Consider the following 27,923-nt stretch of genomic DNA (forward strand, 5'->3'; position numbering starts at 1 on the left):
CAACCCTGGGGGCTGGAGGGCACCGTTACATTGGAGCTCCCTGCCCACAAGCCCCCAGCTGCTCACAACCCACTTCACCTAGGCCACAGCTAGTCCCAGCCACCCCTTCTACTGGGTGGCCCTGGTCTTTTCCTCCCTCCCTCTCCTGGGGTAGCAGTGTTTCAGCTCTCTGGGGGCAGCAGGCTGCAAAACAGGCTACATATAAATGCGTAACTTAGATGTCAAAAACTTTGTCAGTTTTAAGTATTTCTAACGTATCTCCCATTTTACTTGCACATTTAACTTTTTAGGGGCTTTAAATTCTAATTTAATAATAATTTTTAAAAGCTTCAATGAGAAAATATTTTCTGTGTACTAATCGCTGCACATCTCACACACATTAGGATTTCACCAAAAGTAGCAAGTGTTGGCAAGAATGTAGAGAAATCAGAACCCTGTGTACTGTTGGAGGAAAGTAATATGGTGCAGTTGCTGTGAAAACAGTATAGATTCCCTTAAAAATTAAGCACCCAATCATATTGAGGTCCTGGCAGTCCCACTTCTATTCCAAAGAATTGGAAATAAGATCTCAAAGAGGTTATTTGCACACCCACATCTGTAACAGCACTAATCACAGTAGCTAAGAGGTAGGAACAACCCAAGTGTCCACTGACAATGGATGGATACACAAGATGTAGTATATGCTCACAATTGATAATACTCAACCTTAAAAAGGCAGGAAATGCAGTCACGTGGTATATTGAGGACGCATCAGAGGAAACTGTGCTAAGGGGAATAAGCCAATCATGAAAAGACCATGTGTGTGAAGCAGTCAAATCCATTGCCAGGGTGGGGAGAGGTAGTCAAGTTTGTGGCTAGGTACAGGGTTTCAGTTTTGCAAGATGAAAAAGTTCTGAACTCTCCTGTATATCATGTGAATATAATTTACACTACTGAACTCTTAACACTTAAAAGGTGGTAAAGATGGTTAATTTCATAGTATGTGTTTTTACAATTCAAAAAAGGAGTCTATGCAAATGGAAGTGGTTTAAGTTCCAGGATAGCCAATGAAGACAATATGCAAAAATAAAGCAAGCAAATGATCATCTAAAAGCAGGGCCAGTTTGTTAACGATTTTAAAAGCACACGAGCTCAGCCATTTAATTGAAAACACAGAAGATTACAGCTTTGGCCTGACCCAGAAAGGTGTGGGGAGGTGTGATTCTGCTATTTATCGGGTGCCCACTGTGGGGAGCCGGTGCTGAGCAGTGGGGAGCTCCAGCGGTCCAGTTTTTCTCTTGCTGTTCTGGAACTGAAGAGTCAGGACACCTTTCGGCTTTATGTTTCTATGAGCTTCACGACCTTAGTTGCCTTGTGTAAGTGGGCTCCTGCGATATTGGTGGCCTTGGCAACCTTTTCTGGCCAACATCCCCCATGGCTGTGGCCTCACCTCTAAGGTTAGAGACCTTGGGTTTGCAGGATGGATTTTTGAAGTCCCACTGTGGGTGACAGGCAGGCTCACCCTTGAACAAATCACTGTGGCCGTGGAGGTCACCCCCATGTGACTTATGTGGTGCCCCAAACCTGGCTGACTTATGGTGGCGCTGTGGTTCTGAGGGAGAGTGGGCACAGGCAGCAGATTTCACAGATGTCTGCGTCAGCATGTGATGCTAGGACAGGCCAAGGCCATGTCAGCAGCCAAGGAAGTGTGGCTGAGATGGGGCAGAGTGTGGTGGGATGGAATGAAGCATGGTCACTTCTAGAAAATGGAAAGAATGAGGACAATTCAGTGGTGGGAGGACTGAGTTTGAATCCCTGCTCTGCCACTTGCCTTTAGGAAAAGTCATTAGATACCAGTACCCACATGCAGTGCCCTCTGAAGAGCCTATGGGGCTGTGGCTGTCCAGCACCAGAACAGCGCCTGGTCATTTTTATTGCAGCAGTTACTACCTGCTCTCATTATGTAGCAGAGGTCAGCCTCGCCACTGTTGTCATCTCAGTTTGGGACCGTGTGTCGTGGTGACTGAGCCCAAGCCATTGGGGCCTCTGCTCCTTGTCTGGAGCGGGGTCGACCCGGTTGACCAGCCAGCTCAGTAACATGCTCCCTTCTCTCCCCCCAGAGATGAAAAATATGGCTTCATCACCTACCGGCGCTCTGAGCACGCTGCGCTCTCTGTGAGGGACGGCGCTGCCTTGCGGAAGCGCAACGAGCCCTCCTTCCAGCTGAGCTACGGGGGCCTCCAGCACTTCTGCTGGCCCAGGTACACTGACTACGGTGAGTACTCAGACCCCGCCATGCTCCGGGCCCAGATCCTGAGGGCGGTGGCCTAACCTGACGGGCGGTGGCCTTGAATGAAACCCATACCAAGGCTTCTCTGGCCACAGCTCCCAGGCCAGGCTCCATTGTGCTGCTGCTGGGTTCATCTGGTAGCCCCGTCACCTGGAGGCAGCCATCTCATTTTTCTTCTGCTTTCTGGTCCACTTTGTCCTCTGCCCAGACTGGTACAAAAGACAGAGATTCAAGTCTCCCGTGGCTTCTTGGAAGATCTGACCTTGTGTTCACAAACCACTGGCAGAGCCATGGCTACTGACCCCAAATAGACCAGCAGCCTCCCTGCCCCTTTGCGGGGCTTTCCATGGTAACCCCAACAGACAGCAGCAATCCATTAAGGCACTACAGTGAAACAGTAGTACCATGTAGTACCATGCCCTTGCATTTGGGGACAAGTTTGTGGAGAAGAATCAAGAAGTACAATTTGGGAGAGAATTATTTACAGGGAAGTGCCCTATGTAGCCCCTATAATCCAGGGGAGAGTGTCAGGAAAAGTAGGAGCATTCCAGGTGCCCCACAGAACTACACAGTGAGGGCGCCCTCGTCTCCTCAGCCCCCTGTGTGACTCACGCGGTGGTTTCCCAATGGGCAGAAAGCTGTTAGAGGAAGTAGAATTATAGGCAAAGAGCTGGAAAGGAGCTTGGGGTGCTGTGGCTTAGCCCCCCCATACTCTACAAATAGGGCCACCCAGGATGTGGATGATGTCACTGCAGGACGGCAGTGCTGACGTCCGCTGTTCAGTGCCACATCCACTCCATGGGGCTGCCCCTGTGGCAGGATGGTCACTTGGCTTTTCTGAGTTGCTCACTGCCTTCCCTCTCCCCGACTCCTCACCCCTGCCCAGATTCCAATTCAGAAGAGGCCCTTCCTGCATCTGTGAAAAACAAGTATGAAGCCATGGATTTTGACAGCTTACTAAAGGAGGCCCAGCAGAGCCTGCATTGATAACAGCCTTAACCTTCGAGGAATACCTCAATACCTCAGACAAGGCCCTTCCAATATGTTTACGTTTTCAAAGAAATTAAGTATATGAGAAGGAGAGCGAGCGAGAGCGTGAGAGAACACACGTGAGAGAGAGAGAGACTTGAAACTGCTGTCCTTTTAAAAAAAAATCAATGTTTACATTGAACAAAGCTGCTTCTGTCTGTGAGTTTCCATGGTGTTGACGTTGCACTGCCACATTAGCGTCCTTGCTTCCGAGGGGTTGTCCCGGGTGCGCCTCCAAGTGCTGGCTCAGTCACCCACCCCCCACCCCCCAACCCACCCCACCCCCACTCGCCCACCCCACCCCCACCCCCATCCCCACCCCACCTGACCGCCGTAGTCGCGCAGCTGTGTTCACCATAACATTTCTTGTCTGTAGTGTGATGATGAAATTGTTACTTGTGAATAGAATCAGGATTATAAATGCATTTTTAATTGAAGAAAAAAAAGTATATCCTTAAAATAATGTATTTATGGCTCAGATGTACTGTGCCTGGGATTATTGTATTGCTTCCTTGATTTTTTAACTATGCACTGTCGTGAGGTGTTTGCCACTGAGCTGTTCTGCTCCCTTTGTGGGATTGCCCTAGAGGTGATGGGTGGCCGGAAGGCAGGTCCCCAGGGAAGCACAGCCCGATGCCACACCAAGGAGCAGTGGAGAGAAGTTTCCAGGCCTTTTCTGCCAAGCCCTGCCCTGTCTCTAATTGACCAGTTTGGGTCCAAATACAATCAGAGTCCTCACCTCATGCCCACCTGTACTTAGAGCTTGCTCTCGGCCAGGAGTGCTCGGGCCTTCTGGACCTGGTAAGGAAGGCAGGCAAGCTGCTTTATTCCCACTTCCCAGGTGATGTAAGCAGTGTCTGGAGGGGCAAAAGGATTTGCCCAAAGTCCCATGGCCAACCCAGACCTCTTGATTTCCTGGCCCCGTGCTCCCCACAGTAGCTGGGGGGAAGAGGCAAAGTTTCTGGCCCAGAGAAGTGAGTTCGGCAAAATTGGCCATCAGGCGCAATGCCTGTAGGATTCAGGGGGGCAAGTCAACACTGACCTGCCAGCATCAGGAGCTGTAGCTCCAGTGCGTGTCTTGATCCAAGGGGTCCTGTGGCTGACGGGCACCTGTGGGCACACCATCAGGGCTTCAGTGACACCTGCAGTGGCATAGATTTGGAGCAGTCACCCTTCTGGACCCAGCCACTGACCCATCCTCCTCCCTTCAGCTTGCTCTTATCTCTTCCTAACCTGTGAAGTTGTTTCGGTGACACAAGGCATGGGGAGCAGGATGTGAGGACTGGGGGTGGATAAAAAATCTCCAGGCTCCTTCCCAACTAAGAGAACATTCTAACTGAGCTTTACTTTAAACTTTGTGTTCTTGAGTGCCATCAAGGCCATGTCCAGCATGCGTTCTGCAGGTGCCTTGGGGACCATGTGGGAGGACCAACTGATGAGGCAGGGTATGAGCTCATTGCTTTTGCTTCACACAGAGTAGCTCCAACTCAGACATCAGGGTTCCTTAAGAAATTTTTGTATTTAGAATAAAGAAAAAAGGTCCTGTTGCTTGGACAAAGTTTGAAATGGACTCATTAAATGAAATAAGCTGATTTAATCTATTTTGAATGCCAGAGCTAGTCCTTTGAGAATTAGTGATTGATTTTTTTTTTAAGATAATCAAATATCTCAATAGATACTGGACTGATGCGCTTGTCCTGGGTGGTGAACACACTCCAAGCCCACAGAGAAGGATAGAAGAAAGAGACTTTAGAAGAAACTGAATTTGAGCTCCTTTGGGTCAAGTCACTTGACCTTTCTGTGCACCCTTTTTCTCTTCTGTGAAATAGACTGAGGCAGAGAATTAGCAAGTGGATCTCTAAAGTCCCAGCCAGATGGCAAATAGATGGCACACATAGAGTGTTCCCACATCCTTGGTCAATGGCAGACATAACTAATCGAACACAGCACTCATGTTCTTTGGGCTGATCATGCTATTAGAGTTCTCAGCATGGTACTCCGGGCAGCCACTACAAATCAATCAGAGTTTAGCCCATCTGATCCAACCTTTGAAAGATTCTCATCATATACAGCCATGTGGAGGCTGGGTTTCAGGTTCGCCCATCCTGTCTGTCAAGTCCCACTCTGTGAGAGACAGTTTCCCCAAAGTCATTCCTTGGCTCAGGACTCCCAATGCTACTATGACACACAATCCTCTCTGGGTTGGGCTCAGGGGCATGGTCAGTGGAATAATGGCCATGAACATGTTTGGAGAAGGCAGGGTTTATGAGGATGGACCACATAACTTTCCACAGCACAGACCTGAACATTCTAAATTACTTTTATAGCTATTCACTGCCTAGCACACAGTAGGCACACAATACATAATTATGGAATCTGCCTCCCTGACTTGCTCTGAGTAGTAAACTGGGATTTCATCCTGTAGAAGCCAATGGAAAGAACTCCCGACCTGAGTCCAGATTGAGTCCTGGTTCCACCCAGGCCCTCCTCTGTGTCTTTGATAAGCCAGAGTCCCTTCCCCCTGGAGCCTCATGTGCTAGAAAGGGGGCCAGGTGGTCTCTAAGCCACTCCTAGTTGCTGCTTCTGTGATAGCAGTAAGCCAGAGGCTCCGCCTTGGGTGGCTTGTGGCACTTTAGGGTCAAGAAATGCAGGTTTTTAGGGAAGGACAAGTCTCTCCCCTCTCCCAGGTCAGCTGAAGTGCCCTTTCAATACAGGGCACTTGAAGTTGCTTAGACATTGACCAGAACAGAGCAGGGATCTGATGTGCCAAGGTCAGAGCTGGGGCTATTGATGGGAGAGGATGCCCACCGTGCCCTCCATAAAAGGCTACGGCTTCTCCAATTGACCAGCCCTTCAGACGTCCTGTATCCAGAGGACTCATTCGGTGCTGTGGATTATTTATCAGAGAGCCTCCAAGCTCTCTCCAGGAAAACCAGTCAACCTTGGTCTCTTTCCTATCAAATGAAGGAGTCATCAGAGGGAGCAGCTGCCTTTGGCAACCACCTCATTGTAGCTCTGTCCTAGTATTTGCTCTCGATGTTTACATGTGATTGCCATAAAAGCTTACTGTAGACTGTCGCTCGCCGCCCACACAGGGCAGGCCGTGCCGTCCATCTCTGTGCCATTCCGGTGTTTTCCAAAAATGTCCGATCCAACCGCTAAGTGGAATTCTTCCATCTCCTTCCTCAGTCGGTACAAGGCTGAATCAGAAGCCTCCTTCTTGGGGGCTCTGGTTACCGAAGGAAAATGCATCAAAGAGGTAAAGAAAATGAATGGATGGAGTGCAGCTAAGGTCCCACCCCCTGCCCCCAAACACATCTTGCCCCTGTGCCCCCCCACCCCGAACACTGCTTCAAGTCAGGTGTCTGGCATGCTCAGCAGGAGAGGGGGGTTGCTGGAGGCTGGGGAAGGGAAGGAGGAATGCTCTAGAAAGTTTTCATCGCCTAAAGCCTATGTTTGTTGATGTTTTGAGAGCAGTTTCTTCCAGGCATAATGCCGTGTGCATGTCGAGCCACTGCGCAGGGGCCAAGTGGAAGGGACAGGGAGGGCTTGACAGCGTGTTCATCTGCATGGACAGCTTGCAACCCCGTCTCAGGCTTTGGGTGCAGTTAGAACCACAGCTGAGCCTGCAGCCTGAGAGGCTGCCCTGACTGTGGGTTAGGATCCAGCCTAAAGGGTTTCTTGATCTGACTCGTGATGTCAAAACTTCAGTATTTTTCTTAGCATCTGAGATTTAGCAGTTGCCCTCAGTTTGGGGGAACCCCATATTCCAGTGTCAGATAGGATGAAAGAAGCGGGGTACACAGTAGCAAATAAAGTGAACCTAATGGTTTCATTGGCCAAAGAAGAGGGCTCCCCAAGTCCCTGAGGTGTTTGCACACACACAGATGGACTCCAGGACTGGTTGCCGAGTCCAGAGGTACAGGGTAAGTGGAAGGGGAACTGGGAAACCATATGCAGAGAGATGCCACTGGCTTAAAACAGATGTGTGGTGGGAGACCCCCCCCCCCCCCAGAAGCTGACTGCAGGACATGCCAGAAGGAGACAGAGGCTGACTGAGAGAATAATACCCCTTCAGCCTCTGTTTCTACACTGGCAAATAGGCTGTGTGAGGATCCACCCCCCCCCCGCCCCACCCAGTGGCTGAGGGAGGGGGTGTTGTGGGGAGGGCAGGGCAGAGATGCCTTCCTCGGTAACAGCCCTGAGATCATGCCTGTACTGGCCTCGTTGTTGGAGGCCCTAGAAACAGGGAGAGGTGAGTTGGATCTTGGTACTTATCTTTGTGGGGGGAAGAAAAAAAAGAAAGAAAATGACAGCCAATTGATTGGAATGAGTTTGTGAGCAAGTCATTTCACTAAAAGCCATCTTCGAGTGAGAAACCCTGTGTTTCTCACTTGCTCTGTGATCTGGGGCCTCTGTTTCCTCATCTAGCATGTGAGGGTATTGGATGGGATGAATGTGGATGCCCCCTTCAGCCCTGCCAGGCTCAGATTGCATCCTAACCCACGAGAGAGAGCGGGAATCCTTCCTCTGGCCATGCCCGGCTGTGTGGGGGGGTGGGCCTTCTCTGCGATGTGATAACGCCCCCTCCCCCCCCACCGTCCTGGCTGCACCCCACCCTGAGCCAGCCCCCAGGACACATCCAAGCCATAGTTTCCAGTAGGGAAGGGGAAAAGTGAACCTGGCCTGGTGGCGGTGACATTAGCCTTGTCGTCCCCACCGAACAGCTTTTAATTCGAATGTTTTGACCACTCGGCTGTTTCTCTCGCTCTCAGACAATACTAGCAATACACTTGTTTTTTCAAAACAGCTTAACTTAGGCACTTGCCACACATTTCTTTCAAATGATTGTAAAACATATGGGGCAGCAGGAGGCACGGATCACACTGCATATATTTAGGGCAGCTTTTGTTGCTTGTTTCTTTAATGGTTGAGCACTGGGGCATCAAGTTTGGGGAGCGCATGTTCAGATACTTGGTTTCCTCAGACTGCCTTGCACACCTGGAAGCTGCCCAGCCACCGGCCGCCTGGATAGAGTTTTGTGGGTGGTGGTCCCCGGCTGTGCAGCAGCGCCTCCAGGAGGTTCATATAGCTAGAACCCCCTCTGTACTGCGTTTTTGTTTGTTTGTTTTGTTTTTTGTTTTGTTGTCAAAGGATCCTCCAAGGAAGCCTAATAAAGCCTCCTTTTCCACTTTGTCAGCCTTGCTGTCATGTGACTTGAAGGGACCGGTCTGCTCCGACCTCAGCTCTTTGCCTTATTAACGTCTGGTCGCCACCTAGTGGCCAAAGACTATCCACCAGCTACCCAGATGGAGGGCAAATCCTTTGGGCCACTTACTGTCCAACACCACCTTTGGGAATGAAACGTAATGGCGGGAGCAAACTGTCCATAGGGTTAGAATCCACTGTAATGCCAGTCAGAAGATTCTGGAAGCACCCATGTAGTAGACTCTCATGCAGACCGAGAAACGCACTAGCCATCCCGAGGCAGAGGAGACAGGAGTGGACCCTGCGCCCAGGTGCCCAGGAGGGTTTCACTATAACTGCAATACCGGCAGCCTAGCGGCTGCCCTTGTTAAGTGAGCCTCTGCTAGGCAGCCCGCACCGAACCCTCGGGTCGAGGACAGAGGTAGAGTGTGAGGGTTCTGTGCGGGGGTCCGTGGCCTTTGATATGGTCCACTGAAAAGCCAAACAGGTTTGTTGTTGCTTTTCGTTTGTTTTTGTTACTGTATTTTGTATTTTAAATACCTGTCAAGTGTTTTTGTGTTAGGAATAAAAAGTCATAAACTAGCCCCAACTTGGTTTCTTGAGGGATGTTCTGATTCCAAAGGAAACGGGTTGGAAATCTCAAGGGGTGCATGGTCGGGTGATCAGGGAAGTGGACCGCTTGGATTTCCAGATGGTTCCTAGGGAAGATGGCCCTCCAGAAGTGTGGCTTGTGCAATGCCCAGGAAGTTCACACCCACCTGCTCCACCTCCCTCGGTGTTGGCAATGGCTTGGAGCACCCGCTTCTCCGGAGGCAGCTGCTGGTGTGAACCAGTGCGGGATCTCTCTCCCATCCCAGGTTTCTAAGAGACAGTATCTGTAGCTAGCCTTAATTGACTGGGCAAGATGGTCCCTACGGTCCCTTCCAGCATTTCCAAATCTTGAACTCAAATCCTTTTCTCTTGGTGTGACCATGAAGCCTGGAGAATTCTGAGCAATAGGAAGCCAGGGCTTTCCCCAGCTCTGTGACAGGGTCAAACCAGGGAATGGCTAAACTTGTGAGGTTTGGGCATCCCCAGGGGTACTACTGTAGGGGGCATTATTTATTAGGAAGCTCAACAAGGTAACTACAGCCTGGGGTGTGTGAGTGCAAGGCCGTGTGTGTGTGTGTGTGTGTGTGTGTGTGTGTGTGTACACGTGAACTTGTGCACGTGCACGTCTGTCTGCGTGTGTACGTGTGGAATTACATTGATGCATTTCTTGAGAAAGGTGCAAGAATTTCACCTACACAGAGGGACACATCTGCTTTGTTATTTATAATAGAAAGCTAAATTTTAATTTTTTTAAAGGACACTGCTAATGATTGAGAATCGAGTTTTTAGTTTTGCTATTTTTTTTAATTGGTAGAGGATTTTTATATATTTTTTCCATTTTGTTGGGTTGTGTCCTTATTTATATGAATACTTTATCCGTCAGAGGCAAGAAAAAAGCCTTCTTTGCTTTTAATTATTGTGGTTGTCATCGTCCCTGTTTTATTTCTGATGTGATTTCTCTGTCTTACCTTCTAAATGAGAAAATGTTTTCCTGTATTTGTACATTGTCAGATTCTATAGTTTCATAGATAATTTAACCAAATTGCTCTATGTATTATTATTCCGTGAGTATAAAGTTCTATTTTAACGTCTGTAAATACTTCAAAACTGGCTTCTTTTCTCAAACTCCCCCGTGGAGATATTGTTTACATCACAAAAACTGTAGAATCTCTATGCTCATGTACTGTAAATAGTGAAGTGATCGGCTTATAAATAAACTTAACAAATACACTATGGAGATTAAAAAGAAAATATCACCTACAGCCCTGCCCGGGTGTGTTTTTATTGGTCCTATGTGCTCATTGAGGGGCACTCTGGCCATTATATGGAAAAGGCTTCTCATTCCAGTGTGACCTTGATCAAGGTCAAGGTGCGTGCTCTCCCCTATCCCACCCCCCCCTCCAAAATTCTCTGAGCTCGCATCTCTTGTTCTCGCTGCATTTTCTGTGGTTCAGAACAAGCCTTGCATAATGCTCTTTTCGCAGCTTTTTGCCATGACTTGTAAGCACCAGTGCCGCTTTCTGAATGAGGACTCCTGGCTTTGGTATATCAAATTTCCCACATAAGCACATCCAATAAATGTACTAAAAGAAATACTGTGGCATGGTTTTGGACAAAAACACCAACGGGCACCACTACCAAACTGTCTAGTTAGAGGAGATGGGGCAGATTGGGTTGTGTGCCCTATTTGTGTGAATTTGAAACATTTTCCTTTGCTCACTCCCAGTGCGAAATGGCATCTTCTCAGACATTCGTCTTGGACAATGTCCTTTTTTTCTTCAGCGAGCACCCTTGGGTTTAGCCTTTATTGCTGCAAAGCTGCTTTAACTTTATTTGTAAGCACTTTCAGTGTCGGGAAGCCCTGTGCTCCCAAAGGGCTGAAACATTGGTGAAGTTACATAAAGCAAACTATATTCAAATTGCTTATTATCTACATAGTTCTCATTGTTCAGGTGATTTATTTTCTCAATCTGGAAACTATTTGGATTCCTTCAATTGGAAGAGGACATAATTTTTCCTTCTCAGATGAAGGGGGATGTATCCATTTAGCAGCAGGGATTTCTGGCATGAATTGGTCCTTCTAGATGTAACTTGGGTGACTGATAGCTCAGTATCTGCTGCCCCTTTAGGAGCTGGCAATCCGGAGAGCAGGACTACATCCTTCCCTGCAGGGTGCCCAGCCTCATTAACCTAGGAATCCTGATGACTACACACAGCTCAGGAGGGAGCCCAGCCAGTCCCAGGAATGGCCCCTTCCAAGTTGCCATCAGTGGTGTGAGAACTGGAGGCCTGCTTTGAGATCCATCTCTGTCACTTATGCCCCATGCAAACTTGACCAAGCCCCGTCTGACCCCCAGTGTCCCTGACTGTGAAACAAGATCACTTGCTTAGATAAACTCAGAGGTCCTTTATGCTCTCAAAAAACTGGTATCAGAGGAAGATGGTGCTGGGGAAAAGGTTACACATGGGGAGTCTTGTGTCTGGCTTTTTGGCCCTGCTCCACCTCTTACCAGCTGGGTGTCTGGGTAGGTTTCGTAATGTCTCTTAGTCTCCTCCTTGTGCCATCGGTGGGGCTAGAAGCAGGTTCTACTCATAGGATTGCTGTGAGGATGATAGCAGACGGTGCACAGTGCCCGGGACATTGTAGGCCCTAACATCATGCCTGCTGAGGGACACTCTGGCCATTAAGTGTTAATCAACATCAAGTGTAATCCTCACGCACGGCCTCACCTGGTGCCGCTGTAGCTCTGTGAGAAGATGGCAAGGACTGATGAGGGAGGCTGAGGATTAGCCAGAGTGGGACCTGCCCAGGGACTCAGAAATAGTGGCAGGAGCAGCCCCGGTTGCACCAATGCTGGCATGTTCCTGGGTGGGATTTTTTTTCTCCTTTTCTCTGCCACTTAACCACTGCACGTGATGTGCTTCCAGGCAGGCCTCTGCTTAAAAACCTACCGTTCTGAGACTGCCTGTTTTAGGACGGACAGGGAGTCCTGGGAGTTCAGAAATGAGGGGCTCAGACACAGCCCCCTGCTGGTACCGTGATCTGCAGATATGAGCATGTGGGCCAGGAGCTGTGAGTGGTCCACGGTGGAAGGCAGGGCATGAGTGCCATGGGCACTGTGTTCTCCATGATCTTGGGCATCTGTTCCTGGAGGGAAGCCAAGGAACTGTCCCATGAACTTGGTGCAGGCTGTGCCCTTGCTGCTGTTCCTTCAGGGTCCTCATTTATATACAAAGGGAGCTTAGACTAAATCCATGGTTTACGAACTGTGGAGATGACGTAATCCTTCTCTTTGAAGCAGTTTTTTAATCATATATTGGCTTCTGCATAGCATTCCATTCGGGAAGAAGAGAAGTTCTAGCATGAACATCCACACATGGGAGAACAGGGGACAGAGGAACAAGTTCCAGGCCCTCTAAGCAAATATATAAATCCAGTATGCAGGACGATGATCCTGCTTCCCCAAGGTCACGAGCAAAGATAAAGAGGGAGCACTGCTGTAGATTCAGGAGGCTTAAACACACAGCTAAAAGTGTGAAACTTGTTTGCATCTGATTCAGGCAAACCAACTATGAGACATGTTTGTCACATGTGACAATGATGTGGTTATTTCTTTAAAGATGAGAAATGGAAGAGCAAAATGATATGTCTGAGTGTGCTTTTAAGTGCTTCAGCTAAGAAAAAAGTGAAAAAATGTAAAAGGATGGATAAAGCAAATGAGGTAAGATCTTGATATTGTAATCTGGGCAGTGGGTAGTTGGGGATTCCTGATAGAATTTTCTACTTTTGAGAATGATGGAAAATTTTTTTATAATAAAACATTAAAACAACAAAAATGATTCTGAACAAGCCGATGAAGCTGGCATTGATTAAATGTTTATTTGATGTCTATGAAAGTTAGAATGTTGATTTTAGCTCAATAAAAAGTTCTTGAGGCTACAAGTTCGAAGCCACTAGGTAAGAGGCAAGCTCCCTTCTCCTGTAGCTTTTCATTCTATAACTCATTTGCTTCTGAAGAAGTGTGTGGTTCTCCACTGGCTTGGGTATCTCTTCCCATGAAGGCTGGTGCTATTCTGCTCAGAAAACCCCATCCAGGCTACTGGATGCAGCAGGACTTGGATGCAGGAGTGCCCCCTACTGGACCAGGGCTCCCACCAGACTGGTTCCCGGAGGTTACTGCAGTGGAACAGGAACGAACACGCTAAGTAAGAGGTGTCTGTCCACCCGGCAGTGGACCAAGAATTGCAAACTCAGGGGCTTTCAGAGGCCAACAGATAACCAAACGTGTAGAAGGCAAGTCAAGTGAAGGAGAATGAGAAAGTAAGAAGATTTCTTTACACTAAGAAAAATAGCACAATCAGATGGTAAACAGCAACCAACAGTTGACACCAATGTCTGGGAGACAACAGAGTGGTAGAGACTGTGGCAAACTGGAGAGGGCCTTAATTCTTCTAAAGGGAGAAGTTGCCACTCAACTCCAACTATTTGTAATGCACATTTGCAGGCTGGTGTGGTGGGACCTTGATTTTTTTTATAAACAAATGTTGGAAATATAGATTTTTTTTTAATCTGAAATATTGCGATATTGTGCATTTAAAAAGAAAAAAACAAAACAGGCCTCCCTGGTGGTGCAGGGGATTGAGCACCGCACTGTGGGGCGGTTCGCAGCCTCCGCAGCACGGGTTCAATACCCTGGCCGGCCGGGGTGAGGCCCACATGGTGCAGCAGACCTCTCCTGACTCGCTCGCTGCTCCCCTCAGTAGTGTTGTTTTGGTCAGTCTGCCTGTTCTCCTGTTCTGTTCCCTGCTCTGTCTCTGGTGAATCCTCTCACATATCTCTCCCCCACGACCCCACATCTCTGGCCTGTGCCCCAGCTCTTGTATGCAAAAATAAATAAATCTTGGGCCTCCCTGGTGGCGCACGAGGTTAAGGCGAAACCTGTGAAGCAGTCCGCAGCCTCTGCAGCATGGATTTGATCCCTGGCCAGCCGAGGGGCAGCCCACATGGCACAGCAGACCTCTCCTGACTCACCCGCTGCTCCCCTCAGCAGTGTATTTCAGTCAGTCTGCCTGTTCTGTTCCCCGCTCTGTCTCTGGTGAATCCTCTCACCCCCACACCTCTGGCCTGTCCCCCAGCTCTTGTATGCATAAATAAATAAATATTTAAAAATAAATAAATAAATCTTGCCCATTTAAAAAAAAAAGAGAACAAATGAAATTTAGCTGTAGGCCGTAGATTTACAGAGACCTGCCACTAGCCCCAATGACAGTTTGAGTAAATTAGAAAAAGATGCTTCTTCCTCGGGACATTTTCCAGAAAATTGTAACAATGAGTGACACAATCTACGATGACTATAATATATGGGGTACCTCCTAGAATTGCACAAAGCACAACTTGCAAAACCATAAATGGTGGCCCCACATCTGCAACTGCCAGCTGAGAATCACCCCCTGTGCTGCAAGAGCAGAGCAGAATTGGAGGCCTGGCTGTGTGTGTGTTAAGGACCATGTGGAGGGGGCTGGTGTGCAGAGGACAGTTAGGGTGGAGCAGGGACTGTGAAGGAACCAGAGCCGCACAAGCAGCAAAAAAAAATTGTTTGGGAGAGACGGTGCATGCTGTCAATGGAGAAGAAGATGAAACAAACCAAAAAATCCTACTGATTCCTGAAGGCGGGACTATGGTCACTTGGTGGAGGTTTAACAAGGAAAACTATTCAGTTCAAACAAAGACTTTCCAATATAATGGGACTGTTAGGGGGAAAGGATGTCCTGAGCTGATTCCATACAGGCTTTGTGGACTCCACCCCCACCCCAGGCCAAAGCCATCAAGACACTGGAAATGACAAATCCCATCATCACCAAAGGGAGGGTTGCTGGGACCTGAGGGCGGAGTTAAGCTGCCAGGTTTTGGTATAAAACCAGACACATGGACCTTAGGGGGCTCTTGGCTTCACGGCTCTTGGCTCTCCGCCAGCTCTCAGCCTGCCATTGGAATCTCGCAGCTCTCAGCCTGCCATTGGGATTCCAGGTCAGCGGAACGGGTAGGACGCATTTCAGACTTTATCTCCCACTTTTCTCCCTGAGCTGTACATTTCCTCATTTGCCCTTCCCTTGTAAATAAACCTTTTATTAACCTTTCGTGTGTGCCTGCAGTGGAGTATTCATAAGTCCCTTTTAAGCGCGCGGGTGAGGACCCACAGCCAGGCAACCCGTTCAATATCGGGGCTGCCCCGTAACAGGATGAGCGCGGCTGTCATGTAAGGAAGTGAGCCCCCGGTTACTGGTGGTATGAGAACAAACTCACGTGCTCATATAATACGGAGACTCATTGTGGTATAGGTAGGATGCAAACACCAGACACAAGTCTGGAATTTTGGCCTCTATTAATTCCTTCCAAGCAGTAAGGACTTGGCCATGACATGTCACTTCTGTGAGCCCCAGCACCCCCATAAGTAGAACTGGAGTGATAACTGAGTGATAACGGGTGATCATGGGGAAGACTGAATGAGACCACCTGTGCAGCCCTGAGGCCAAGCCAGGCACTCAGTAGGGGCGGATAGGGGCTTCCCCACTCCCCTTCTGTAGACCTTGCTTGGCTGCCTGCTGTTTCTGCTTTTCCTCCTCCAGCGTCTTCATCCTCTCGTCATACTCGTCTGCCAGCGCCTTCCACTCCTTGCGGTTGTTGGTGATCCCGTCCAGCATGGGAGTGATCTCCTCATGGAAGCGGGAGAATTCCTGGAAGAGAGAATGCTGGAGCCAGGGCCAAGGCCCAGGGTCTGGGCTCAAGGGGAGGTCGGGTGGGAATGAGCTGCCTTGGGCACACGCAGGCTCAGCTTCCAGTCCCGCAGAGCTGGCTGATGCTGTCAAGCCTGTCAGCAAGGGCCCATCCCCCTCCTGCTTAAAATCCTGCTGTGGCTCCCTTTCAAGATGAAATGCAAACTCCTTCATTTGGCTTTCAAATCGCTCCTGAGCCCTCCTCCTTCACCCTTTGAACCCTGGACTTGCAGTTCCTGGAGGGTGTCTTCCCTCTATGGGAAGAATACACACTCTTTCTTCCCTTTGTTGGAAACGTCTAGCTTCCCCTCTTTGCCCTGCAGCCTCCACGAAAATGTCACTTCCTCGGTAAGTCAAGTTCCCTATCAGAAGCTCTGAAGCCAGAAGCCCCTAGCCCACGTGTCTCTCCACAGTAAAGACTCCCCAGTGCCTGCCTCCCCCAGGGGCTGTGAACTTGGAGAGGCAGGGGCCTATCTTCTTGGTCGCTGGGTGGCCTGGATTAGCAAGGGTCTGGGCCCAGGGAGGCTGAGTGAAATGAAGATATTATGGAGAGGATTTTTAAGGTCTCTTAACTTGGGGGGAAAAAAAAATGCCTTTGTTTTATATTCATGAAACTGTTAGGGGGAAAAGGATGTCCCAAAGCAAATTCCATATAGGCTTTGTGGACTCCACCCCCACCCCAGGTCAAAGCCAAAGACACTGGGAACTCCAAATCCCATCACCACCAAAGGGAAGGTGGCTGGGACCTGAGGGTGGGGTTAAGCAGCCAGGTGGATACAAAAGGCAGACACGTGGGCTTTGGGGGCTCTCCATTTTGGGCTCGCGGCCAGCTTGCAGTGTCCGGTCAGCTCTGAGAGTGACTTTGGGTTTCCAGGTCGTCGGATCGGGTAGGACGCATTAAAGACTTTATTTCCCTATTTTCTCCCTGAGTTGTACCTTTTCCTTATTTTCTTTTTCTCTTGTAAATAAACCTTTTATTAACCCTTTTGTGTGTGTCTGTAGTAGAGTATTCATAAGTCTCTTTAAAGCGCGCGGGTGAGGACCCACAGCCAGGAACCCGTTTAATATCGGGGTTGCTCTATAACAAAACTATCTCCTTTGATCTGCAGAAATTCCTACGAGGTAAGAAAACAAGATTCATTACTCTGAGATTTTTAGGTGAAGAAACCGAGATGCAGGGCCTCCCTGGTGGCATAAGGGGTTAAGACACAACCTATGAAGCTATTCGCACTACCCACACGGGGCAGCAGACCTCTCCTGCCTCACCTGCTGCTCCCCTCAGCAGTGTATTTCAGTCAATACACCTGTTCTGTTCCCCACTCTGTCTCTGGTGAATCCTCTCACCCCACCCCCACACCTCTGGCCTGTACCCCAGTACTTGTATGCATAAATAAGTAAATCTTAAAAAAAAAAAAAAAAAACACTGAGATGCAAATAATGGAATGGATTTGCCTGAGGTAAGAAGGACCTGGCTTCCCACCCAGGCCCTGCTGCTGGCTGTGTGACCTTGGGCAGGCCCCCCCAGAGTTGGTGTCAGCCTAGCAGTGAGGGCATATGACCCTGCCACACTGGGTTGTTGTGAGCCAAGTTGGGTGCTTAGCCACAGTCTTGTTCAGTATAACTTCTTATGATAGTGGGGACCAGTGGCCCCTGCCCTGTGGCTCCAGGGACCCCCGCTAGTCCGTATCTTACTGAGACACACTTGTCCCTCTGGGAGCCTTGCTCTCCTTCCCAGCAGGAGGCTTCAGCTGGCACTGCAGAGAGAGCGCCAGGCCAGGGCTCAGAAGCCACACTCAATCCTGTCTCATGACCGATGCCAGGTACCCTGGCCCTGTCTTTTCTCATCCCTCATCTCTGCTCACATGTATCATGGCCAAAATCAAAAGAACAAATCCATGGATGGATTGAGGAGTGGTGGGGTTCTAACTTTAAGCAAGAGCTTGAAGAGAAATTTCAGATTCTCTTTTGAGTGGGGTTGGGATACTAGAGCACGTTTGTACCCATCAGGGAAGCTAGGAGGCAAAAGTCTTCATACTTTCTTCCCTGTTGAAACCACGCTTTGCTGTTTGTCCGTAGCTGTTTACTGAGCAATGGGGGGGTGAGACCCTCCAGGCCCTGCCCTGCGTGTGCAATCACCCCAGACACTGTACGGCCGTCTGGGCAGCAGTAGCCATTGGTGACGAGAAGAGCTTTGTAAAGTTGAAGTGACCCACAGGTCACTTCCAGGGGTCTCATTCCTGATGTCATCGAAGTCAGCTTGTTGGGCCTGAGGAAGCAAAGGGCCTACCTTGTACACGAAGGTGCAGACGAAGTCTATGAAACCGACCTGAAGCTTGGGGAGCTCATCTGCCTTGTTTCTGTCCATCATGGGCTGCATGGGGGAAGAGGAAGTTCACTGCTCTGGGCTCTCTCCACGCCCCCCCTCCCACCCCCGGTGTGTGTGACAAAGAGAGACCCACTGTACCTGGGAAACACTGTCACTTTAAAAAAAAAAAAAGATAACCTGAAACTCATCACAGGTCCAAACCTGACTAGCAGCTTGCAGGAAATACTGGCAGAGAAGGAGATGTTAAATGACACCACCTCGAGGGGCAATTAACCAAATCCACAACAAAATACCTACCACCTTCAACAAATAAGTGGCATGGGGATTAAAAAGAGAGGAGGAGGAGGAGACTGCCACAGATTGACAGAGCTACAGTAACTGTAATAGACCTTGTGGCTCCTGGTTTTCTGAAGGTGGGGGGCCCTCAGCTGAGCAGCAGCAGCAGCAGCGGGGACTGCGCCATGGTAACCGACTTTAGCAGCCGAGCCTGGCATAGCCCTGCTTGGGTTTAGGAAAAAAGAAAAAAGAAACCCGTGACAGTTTTGGAAACACATGGATCAGGTTTGAACCTGGCCAGCCATCCAGATACAGCAAGGTTCACCTGCCCGTCTCCAGTGTGAGAAGGCACGGGGCAGGTTGGACGCACTACTGGCATTTAGGTTTTGAATCCTGAGCTGGTTTTGAAAATGGATCAAAAAGAACAAAAGAAAAGGAAAAAGAAATGGATCAAACAGATCTGAGCTCCCACTGATTGGAGAGGAGTTGCTCGGGAAGGCTTGGAGCCAGCTTGAGAAGAGAGCCTGGCTCCTTTTGGGAAGGCTTCCGTCGAGAAGGTTTGACTCAGTTTAGAAGAAGCTTCAGAAGGAGACTTGACTTCCGCTTCAGGAGGAGACAGACTTAAGCTGTAGGGACACTGCGGGGGGGGGGGGGGGGTGACCTCAGTACACCTGTGACTGTCCCACTGCTTACCCATGCGCCCCAGCTCCAGGTTCTTATCTGAGGCCATCTTGCCTGAGCAGCTTTGGGTTTGAACTACTGGACACTGGGAACACTATCAGGAGTAGGACAGTGGCCATGGATGGCCTTAAGAACATTTTCCTTTCCTCCAATCTCCCTTTGTATAAAAACCCTGTTGTTGAACCTTGAGATTGAGCCAGATCTGTCAATTGTGAGCGCATGGATGAAGAACCCCCAAACTGTATACCCCCACCTTTACACACTTTCATAACCAAAGGGACCTGGGTCCTTGATTGGATCCTGATTTGAACAAATCAACTGACTTATTTTTATTACTCAATCAGGGAAAATAAACTGAGATTGGGAATTAGAGGTAAAGAATTATTAGTAATTTTGTGAGTGTGACAATGGCATTGTGGTTGTGTATGTTTTGAGTTACTAGCTCTTAGACATACTAGTGTATTTATGGGAGAAATGATGTTGGGGACTTTCTAATACTTCAGCTACCAACACTGAAAAATGCATGGCTGAGGGAGAAGGGGTTAATAAAACAAGGGTGCAAGACTATATATTTTGAACCTGGCTGTGTGGCACATGGCGTACTTTAAGTATTATCTATGGTGGAAGCTTAGAGTAGAAAATTTAGGATGGAAGTTTCACAAGGCCAGAAACTAGAGGCGGGCATAGAAATAATTAACGAGTTATTAACCTGGCTAGGAAAGACCTGTGGGCGCAGAGTGGAGCTGGGGACATGAAGAATTGTTGACTGTTAAAAAGAAACACCAGTCCTTACAGATTAACCCAACCAGACCTTAGAAGTGATAGATTCCACAACAGATGAAATTCCACAAAGGAATGAACTCTCCAAAAGGACACTATTTACAAACAACTCCAGCCCTGGCCAAATGCAGACTGTGTCCCAACACTGCCCACCTGAGTCTCTGCAGCTGGCACTTTTTCCTTTGTCTTTTTCCTAATAAACCTGCAGGCTTTGCCTTTTTGTGTTTATGCAAGTGCCTTTGCTGTAGTAAACTCACCTCGTGTTGCTGAATGGGAAACTGCAGAAACTTTTCTCAGAGGAAACCCAAGGACCCCACTCATATACTGGACCCTAGCATCTGAACCCCATCATCTACACTTAAAAGTGTCAAAAAAAGAAAAAAGATACAAATCTGCAGGCCCTTGCTGTTCAAGTTAGACTTGCTTGCCCTTCACAGTCCTCCACTCTTCCTTGGCCCCTGCCTACACCTCATCTTTGCAAACTCAAGTTTAACCCATCCATATATCCATGATTCTGCTCCAGAAAGTTCTCTCCCTTTTACCCCTCTGGCCTAGCCCCACCTTGGCTTGGGGAATTGGTGACCTCTCTTAAGTAGTGTCATGTGGGGAACTGGCTGAGTGTTGAATGTCAACATCAATAGGTTTTCCACTTGCGCACTCTGTGCTCTAGGAACAAGGCCAGGAGAGATGGCCTTCTAGGCTATTGAAACTAAAGGGAAATCAATGCCATTTTTCAATTCACTTAGCTAAGTGAGCTAAGGACACGTATATGAAAGCAGGGCCTCAAACTTTAGGAGGACTTATATTCAGGAAAGGCACATGTTGCTGGGTTTCTGCTTAGGTATGTCTAGGTTGGGGCCTGTGAATTTGTTCTCATATGTTCTCAAGTAATAAGGCTGAGAGTGGTCCAGAGACCACACTTTGAGAACCACAGGAAAAGGTCAGCTCTGTGTCAGGTCACACATATCTGTTAGGGGCACAGCTCTCCATCAGGCTGAGATAGCACATGCCCACATCAGGCCCATGTCTTCTCACTACTCACAATGGGGTTCTGTTGTAGCACCGTGCGCTCCAGGTCACCTTGCTCCCAGAATTCAGCAGCAACCAGCTGAGCCACCTGCAACAGGCAACCCCCATCCCCCCAGAGTCAAGTCCTAGTCCACAATCTTCCTACCCACCTTGGGTTCCAGCTCAGCAAAAACTTAACCTCCCTCTACCCCATTTGTTGTCATGGTGTGGGAGGCCCTAAAGAGGGGTCCCTGTCTTGGCAGAGGATGGAGCAAAGGCGAGCTGACTCTGAACTGGGAGAATCCCAGTCATGTCAGCATCTGTCACCAAGATCAGGACCCCCTCCAGTGTCACCAGGGGCGTTCGCTTACCTTGCTCTGCACCTCCCAGGGCTTGGTGATGGCTGAGAGATCACAGGCAGTCATCATCATGGCCCTGTGGACAAGGACACTGTCATGGTGCAGAGTCACTGACTGTGGCTTAACTCCACCTCTCTCCCTTCTCGGCACCCTGTGGCACGGAGGGTTCACTTCCCACTGCATCTGGAGGTCAGGCTTTGAAGTGAGACAGAGACTGAAATCCTTCCAGGAGGTTGATATTGGACAATTGAAACTGAAGTGTCGGTTTCCTTGTTTGTGTAATAACAGGTCTTCCCTCACAGTGTGGGTGCAAATTAAATGAGATAGTGGTGTAAATATCTTCGCATGGCCCGAGAAGATGCACAAGAAATATTGGTGATTATTATGAACATGTTCTGGATTTTTATTATGTGCCACATATTGCTCTAGACATTTGATTATAATTTATAAACATTAATTTCACTTCAGTCTCATCATGTCTGCAGAGTTCTTTTCTTCTGTCTAGAGTAGAATAATGTTTGTCAACCTTCCCATCCTCTCACTCCACTACCAAAAAGCCTTTTAGGCAACTTTCTATAGTCAGCCCACCAGGAAATTCTATACCACAGACATGCTGCTGATCTGTTTGGAAGGTCACAGGCCATTGTAATATCCAAGATGTCTCACTCCCCCCCAAGAATGGCTTGTTGCCCCATTGGGGGTAACATCACTTCCATAACATCAAAATGCTTGGTGTAGGGAGAAGTATGACCTCGGTCACTATGGGGAAGCCTGGATTAAGAAGTAGAGGATCTGGGGCCTCCCTGGTGGTGCAAGGGGTTAAGATACAACCTATGAAGCTGTCTGCAGCCGCTATAGCATGAGTTCGATCCCCGGCCAGGGAGGTGACCCACATGGCGCAGCAGACCTCTCCTGTCTGGCCTGCTGCTCCCCTCAGCAGTGTATTTTGGTCGATTTGCCTGTTCTGCTCCCCACTCTGTCTCTGGTGAATCCTCTCACCCCCTGCACCTCTGGCCCATACCCCAGTCCTTGCATGCATAAATAAATAAATAAATCTTTAAAAACAAACAAAAAAAAGAAGTAGAGGAAATGGGGGACCTTGTGGGTGGGGATGGTGTGGGAAATATATCTGTAGAGGTTTGCGCCTATAACTCCAAAAATAAATACAATGATGTAAGCCAACTTTCCATCAATAAATAAACAAACAAGTAAATAAAAAGAAGTAGAGCAACTATAGGGGAAAGAAAAGATTAAGAGATAAACTCTTCAAGGAGCTTTATAGTAATTGAGAAGTAAGTCAGGTGTGATTACATAAGTAGGTGCAATGAAAGACAGAAAGGAACATGGACCAAGAATTGGCACAAGAAAGGGAATTTGAGGTTTTAAGAGACAGGGCGCCATGGCTTGAATGTCTGGGATGGAAGTCCAGGGCCACTTGGGGTAGACGTTAAATTCCATGCTGGGGCACATAGATTGGATCAAATAGGCAGCTGAGAGAGAGTGCATGTAGGTTAGGGCCCGGTCCTGACCTCTTCGGGGCTGTGCTGCAGGAAGGTAGGATGAGCAGGCAGGGGAGGGAGGAAGGAAGGAGGAGATCACAGAGGGCCTGACCGGAGGGCCTGACCATGGCTGCTGGGAGTGCCCAGGGCTAGCAAGACTTGGCAAGACCCAAGGCAGAGGACAGTGGGTAAGGCCGGGTCTCTGAGGCTGCCTTGCTCCTTGCATGATTTTACAATTTAGCAAGCTGTATCAGACATTGGTTCCATAAGCTGGTCTGGAGGCCTTTAAGAGTTACTCATAAAATATAGGCATGTTTAAAAATTAAGTAAACAGGGGGTGGCGCAAGGGGTTAAGCAACTCACTATGAGTCAGTCTGCAGCCTCTGCAGCACAAGTTTGATACCCGGCCCACCAGGGAGCAACCCACATGGCGCAACAAAACCTCTCCTATCTCAACCACTGCTCCCCTCAGCAGTGTATTTCAGTCAATCTGCCTGTTCTGCTCCCTACTCTGTCTCTGGTGAATCCTTTCACCCTCTGCACCTCTGGCCTGTACCCCAGCTCTTGTATGCATAAATGAATAAATCTTTTTAAAAAATTAAGTAAACACACAACAATTCACATGATCCTTTAGTAAATAAGTTTCAAAACTGCATGTGTTTCTTAGTAACATCTTTATGCTTTATCATAACTTCAGAGTAAGTGCAGGATGCTTGTTACATCTTGTATGCTCACTGTCAAATGGATTAAGCAAATGAAAGCTTAGCTGTTCATTCAGAGCCAAGGGCTCCTGTTCCCTGCCAGTGTCCACACCATAAGTGTGCGGGTGTGACTTCAGGAGAGCACTGGTGTTTACTCTCCTCTGTTTTATAGACAGAGATAGTGTGAGTGCACTGAATGGGGTGGAGGACAGGGCCTTGGAAAATCCACAGCTGCATGCCCAGAAGCCAGGCACTCCACTGCCTTCATGCCACACTGGGCAGAGGTACCAGGCAGGCTTTGGGGATCCAGAGAGGCCTGCAGCAAAAACAAAAAAACAAAAAACAGTCCCTTTCATCACAATCAGCTACAGGGCAGAAAGGAGCAAGGGCACACCTCATTTTATTGTAAGCCATTTTTCACAAATGAAAGGGGTGTGGCAACCCCGCTACAAGCAATTGCTCCCTTTCCCCAACATCACGCCCTTCCTGTCTCTTATCACATTTTGGTAACTCTCATAATATTACACACTTTTTCATTATTATTTTATTTTTTATGGTGACCTGTGATCAGTGATCTTTGATTTACTGTTACAATTGTTTTGGGGTGTCACAAACTGCGCCCATACGGCATGGCAAACAATTGATAAATCGGGGGTGTGTTCTGACCTATCCATCCACCAGTGGTTCCCTGCTTCTCTCCCTCTCCTGAGACCTAGGGAGGTGGTCTGGAGGCCTTTAAGAGTTGTTCATAAAATATAGGCAGGTTTAAATATTAAGTAAACAGGGTCTCCCTGGTGGCACCAGGGGTTAAGCAGCGCACTATGAGGCAGTCCGCAGCCTCTGCAGCACGAGTTTGATCCCCGGCCCACCAGGGAGCAACCAGACAGTGGTTCCCTGTCTCTCTCCCCCTCCCTGAGACAAAACAGTATTAAAATTAGGCCCCTCGTAGCCCTGCAGTGGCCTCTCAGTGTTCAAGTGAAAGGAAGAGTCACATGTTTCTCCCTTTAGATCAGAAGCTAGAAATGATTAAGCTTAGTGAGGAAGCAGGTCCAAAGCTGTGATAGGCTGGAAGCTAGGTCCATTGTGCCAAGTCAGCCAAGTTGCGAATGCAAAGGAAAAGTTCTTGAAGGAAATGAAAAGCGCTTCTCCGGTGAACACACGAAAAATAAGAAAGGAAAACCACCTTGTTGTTAATGTGGAAAAAGTTGTAGTACTTTGGATAGAAAATCAGAACAGCCGTAGTCGAAAAGCCTAATCCAGAGCAAAGACCTAACTCTTCAGTGCTAGGAGTGGCTGGGAAGCTGCGGAGAAAATGTACTGCTAGCAGTGATTTGTTCATGAGGTTTAACGAAATTGACTCCACAACATGAGAGCGCAAGGTGAAGCTAAGGTAACTGATGAAGGTGGTCACACTTAGCTACAGATTTTCATGGTAGATGAAACAACCGTCATTAGAAGAAGATGTCATCGAGGACTATCATAGCTGTGAAGTCAATGCATGGCTTCAAAGCTTCAAAAGACAGGTTTTGACGGGGGCTAATGTGGCTGGCAACTTGAAGTTGAGGCCAATGCTCATTTAACACCTGAAAATCCTAAGGTCCATAAGAAGGATGCTAAATCTACTCTGTTCTTTTGTAAAATGAGATGATCATATGAGGTTGGTTCATATAAGGTTCTGATTTTGTGTTGAAAGCAGCTGAAAGTCAGCAATTTCAGAAAGCTCAGTGTAATACACCCATCCTAAGAGCTATTGTGACCATTGCATAAGATGATTTTTTTAAGTGTGTCCATTGTCCTCATCTTCACCATATCAGCCACTGTTCAGCCACCTGCTTGTATAGAGAGCAGCTCAGCTGACCTGGGCAAGCTGAGCTCCTGTCCCCTGACCCTTCCTCAAGACAAATCTCTCTTCTGCTGGCTGGGAGGCTCAATGGCAGTCCTTCCTGACTCTTTCCTGGCTATCTCTTAAAAGTATCCCAGCCAGGGGCCTCCCTGGTGGCGCAAGAGGTTAAGACACAACCTATGAAGCTATCTTCAGCCACTGCAGCACAAGTTTGATCCCTGGCTAGGGAGGTGACCCACATGGCACAGCAGACCTCTCCTGACTCGCCTGCTGCTACCCTCAGCAGTGTGTTTCAGTCAATCTTCCTGTTCTGTTTCCCACTCTGGTCTGGTGAACCCTCTTATCCCCCTCCCCACACCTCTGGCCTGCACCCCAGTTCTTGTATGTATAAATAAATGAATCCCCCCCCCAAAAAAAAGTATCCCAGCCAACCTGGGAAAACATTTTGACACTCTCTGGAGGGTATGGCCTGGGGTTGGGGGGAAGGGGTTAAAGACAGTGCTATCAAGATATCACCAGCCACTGCAGCACAAGTTTGATCCCCAGATCTCTGACTGGCCAGGGAGCAACCCACATGGCATAGCAGACCTCTCCTGTCTCGTCTGCTGCTCCCCACAGCAGTGTCTTTCAGTCACTCTGCCTGTTCTGCTCCCCACTCTGTCTCTGGTGAATCCTCTTACCACTCCCTCCTACACCTCTGGCTTACACCCCAGTTCTTGTATGCATAAATAAATAAATATAAAAATAATATAAAAATAATCTTTAAAAATAAATTTGAGAAAGCTATGGATGTGCATAAGAAGGGTGGGGATGTTGACGGTCCCCTAATGCCTGTATAAATCACATTGTCTCTCTGTACCTAACTCCCCTTACTTGAAAAATACTAGCCCAGCAGTTGGCAATTTTTTCCGTGAAAGGCCAGTTAGTAAATATTCAAGGTTTTGCGGACTTTGAATATGTATTATAACTACTCTAGTACCCCATTATGGGGTGAAAGCAGCCACAGTTACATCAAGGCAGGGTCACTATCCTTTGCCTGAGTGCCTATGGCCTAAGGACACATTTAGGGGCTGGTGAAAATGTTTTCATTTTAATTTCTTTTAAAAATCAGAAGGAAAAAATATATAAAATAATAGCAATTATATCATAATAAATTCAGCGTGGATTGCATTTGTCTTTCTACCAGCCCAGTCATAAGATATGATTTTAATTATTTATTTTTTTTAATTTTTTTAAATTTTTTTTTTTAATAGAGGCATGTTTTATTTATTTATTTATTCATTTGTTTGTTTTGTTTATACATGCACTGGGTACAGTCAGAAGCACGGGAGGGTGAGAGAATTCACCAGAGCCAGAGCGGGGAGCAGAGCAGGCAGAAGGACCGAAGGACACTGCCGAGGGGAGCAGCGGGCGGCAGGAGAGGTCTGCGCGCCATGTGGGACCCTCCTCCGGTGGCTGGGGAGCAGCCGGGGATCGAACCAGCGCTGCAGAGACTGCTGGCAGCTTCGCAACCCAGCGCTCAACCGCTGCGCCACCGGGGAGGCCCTTTAATTATTTATTTTAATGGAGGCAGGGGCCAGGACACAAAGGCAGCTAGGGTCTTTGAAAGTCACAGTGTGGCCCTCCAGAAAATGATACAATTTTATTTATGGGAACTGAAATTTGACTGATCATATTTGTTTGTCAGAACATATTAGTCTTCTTTTGATATTCCTGCAAGCATTTAAACATGTATCAGCCATTCTTAGTTGTGAGCTATACAAAAACAGGTGTCAGACTCGCCCCCCAGCACACAGTGGAGTTGTGAAGGGTTTGATGAGGAGTGGGAAAAATCACACTCACTCTAGAGTTATATTAACATCTTGGCCCTAGAACGAACACACTATGTAGGACATGAGAAACAGCCAATTGGTTTAGAATGGGGATGGTGGGGGTGGGAGGTGGGGGCGCTTAGTGTGGACTGACCTTACAGGAAGCTCTATTCAAATCAAATCGAATGTAGAGGACAGAATCACAGCTAGGCAAAGCTCAGTTCAGTGTTAGTTTTGTTTCCTCACTACAACCAATGCAGACACTGCTGGGTGTGCTCCAATTCAATTCTGACTGTAACTAGTATCAGACTCCAAACACTTCGGGATTCGGTTCAATGTACTGGCCTCACATCAGAGATCAGTGGCTGGTATGAAGCGCCTAGGTAGCCCACACTTCTGTCAGGGACCCCCACAATCACTATTGCCCTTTCTGGTTAAAAAATTTGCCAGGACCAGGGCCTCCCTAGTGGCGCAAGGGGTAAGACGCAGCACTATGAAGCTTTCCGCAGCCACTGCAGTGCGAGTTCAATCCGTGGCGAGGGAGGTGACCCACATGGTCAGCAGACCTCTCCTGTCTCCCTGCTGCTCCCCTCAGCAGTGTATTTTAGTCAATCTGCCTGTTTTGCTCCGCACTTTGTCTCTGGTGAATCTTCTCACCCCCACACATCTGGCCTGTCCCCCAGCTCTTGTATGTATAAATAAATAAATCTTTTAAAAAAATGTTTTTCCAGGACAGCTCACAAACCCAGGAAACACTTTACTCACATT

The 27,923-nt window shown here is 48.2% G+C and overlaps 2 protein-coding genes across 3 annotated transcripts in view; one reads left to right on the plus strand and one right to left on the minus strand.

Annotated features, from left to right (window-relative positions):
* The window catches only part of PPARGC1B (PPARG coactivator 1 beta), a gene marked incomplete at both ends in the record, with an annotated part of 96,128 nt that extends 92,872 nt beyond the window's left edge, over positions 1–3,256 (plus strand). For both annotated transcript variants that reach the window (XM_084252882.1, XM_084252883.1), the window contains 2 exons: positions 2,100–2,254; positions 3,156–3,256. In XM_084252882.1, coding sequence (XP_084109008.1) covers positions 2,100–2,254; positions 3,156–3,256 — 256 coding nt within the window. The remainder of the gene's footprint in view (positions 1–2,099; positions 2,255–3,155) is intronic.
* Positions 3,257–13,194: 9,938 nt separating this feature from the next.
* PDE6A (phosphodiesterase 6A) overlaps positions 13,195–27,923 on the minus strand; it is a gene marked incomplete at both ends in the record, with an annotated part of 101,261 nt that continues 86,532 nt past the window's right edge. Inside the window, 5 exons of the mRNA XM_084252418.1 lie at positions 13,195–13,274; positions 15,685–15,832; positions 18,159–18,242; positions 20,977–21,051; positions 21,314–21,377. Of these exons, the coding sequence (XP_084108544.1) occupies positions 13,195–13,274; positions 15,685–15,832; positions 18,159–18,242; positions 20,977–21,051; positions 21,314–21,377 (451 nt within the window). The remainder of the gene's footprint in view (positions 13,275–15,684; positions 15,833–18,158; positions 18,243–20,976; positions 21,052–21,313; positions 21,378–27,923) is intronic.

This window comes from Talpa europaea, assembly GCF_964194135.1.
Source record: "Talpa europaea genome assembly, chromosome: 13".
Taxonomy (NCBI): domain Eukaryota; kingdom Metazoa; phylum Chordata; class Mammalia; order Eulipotyphla; family Talpidae; genus Talpa; species Talpa europaea.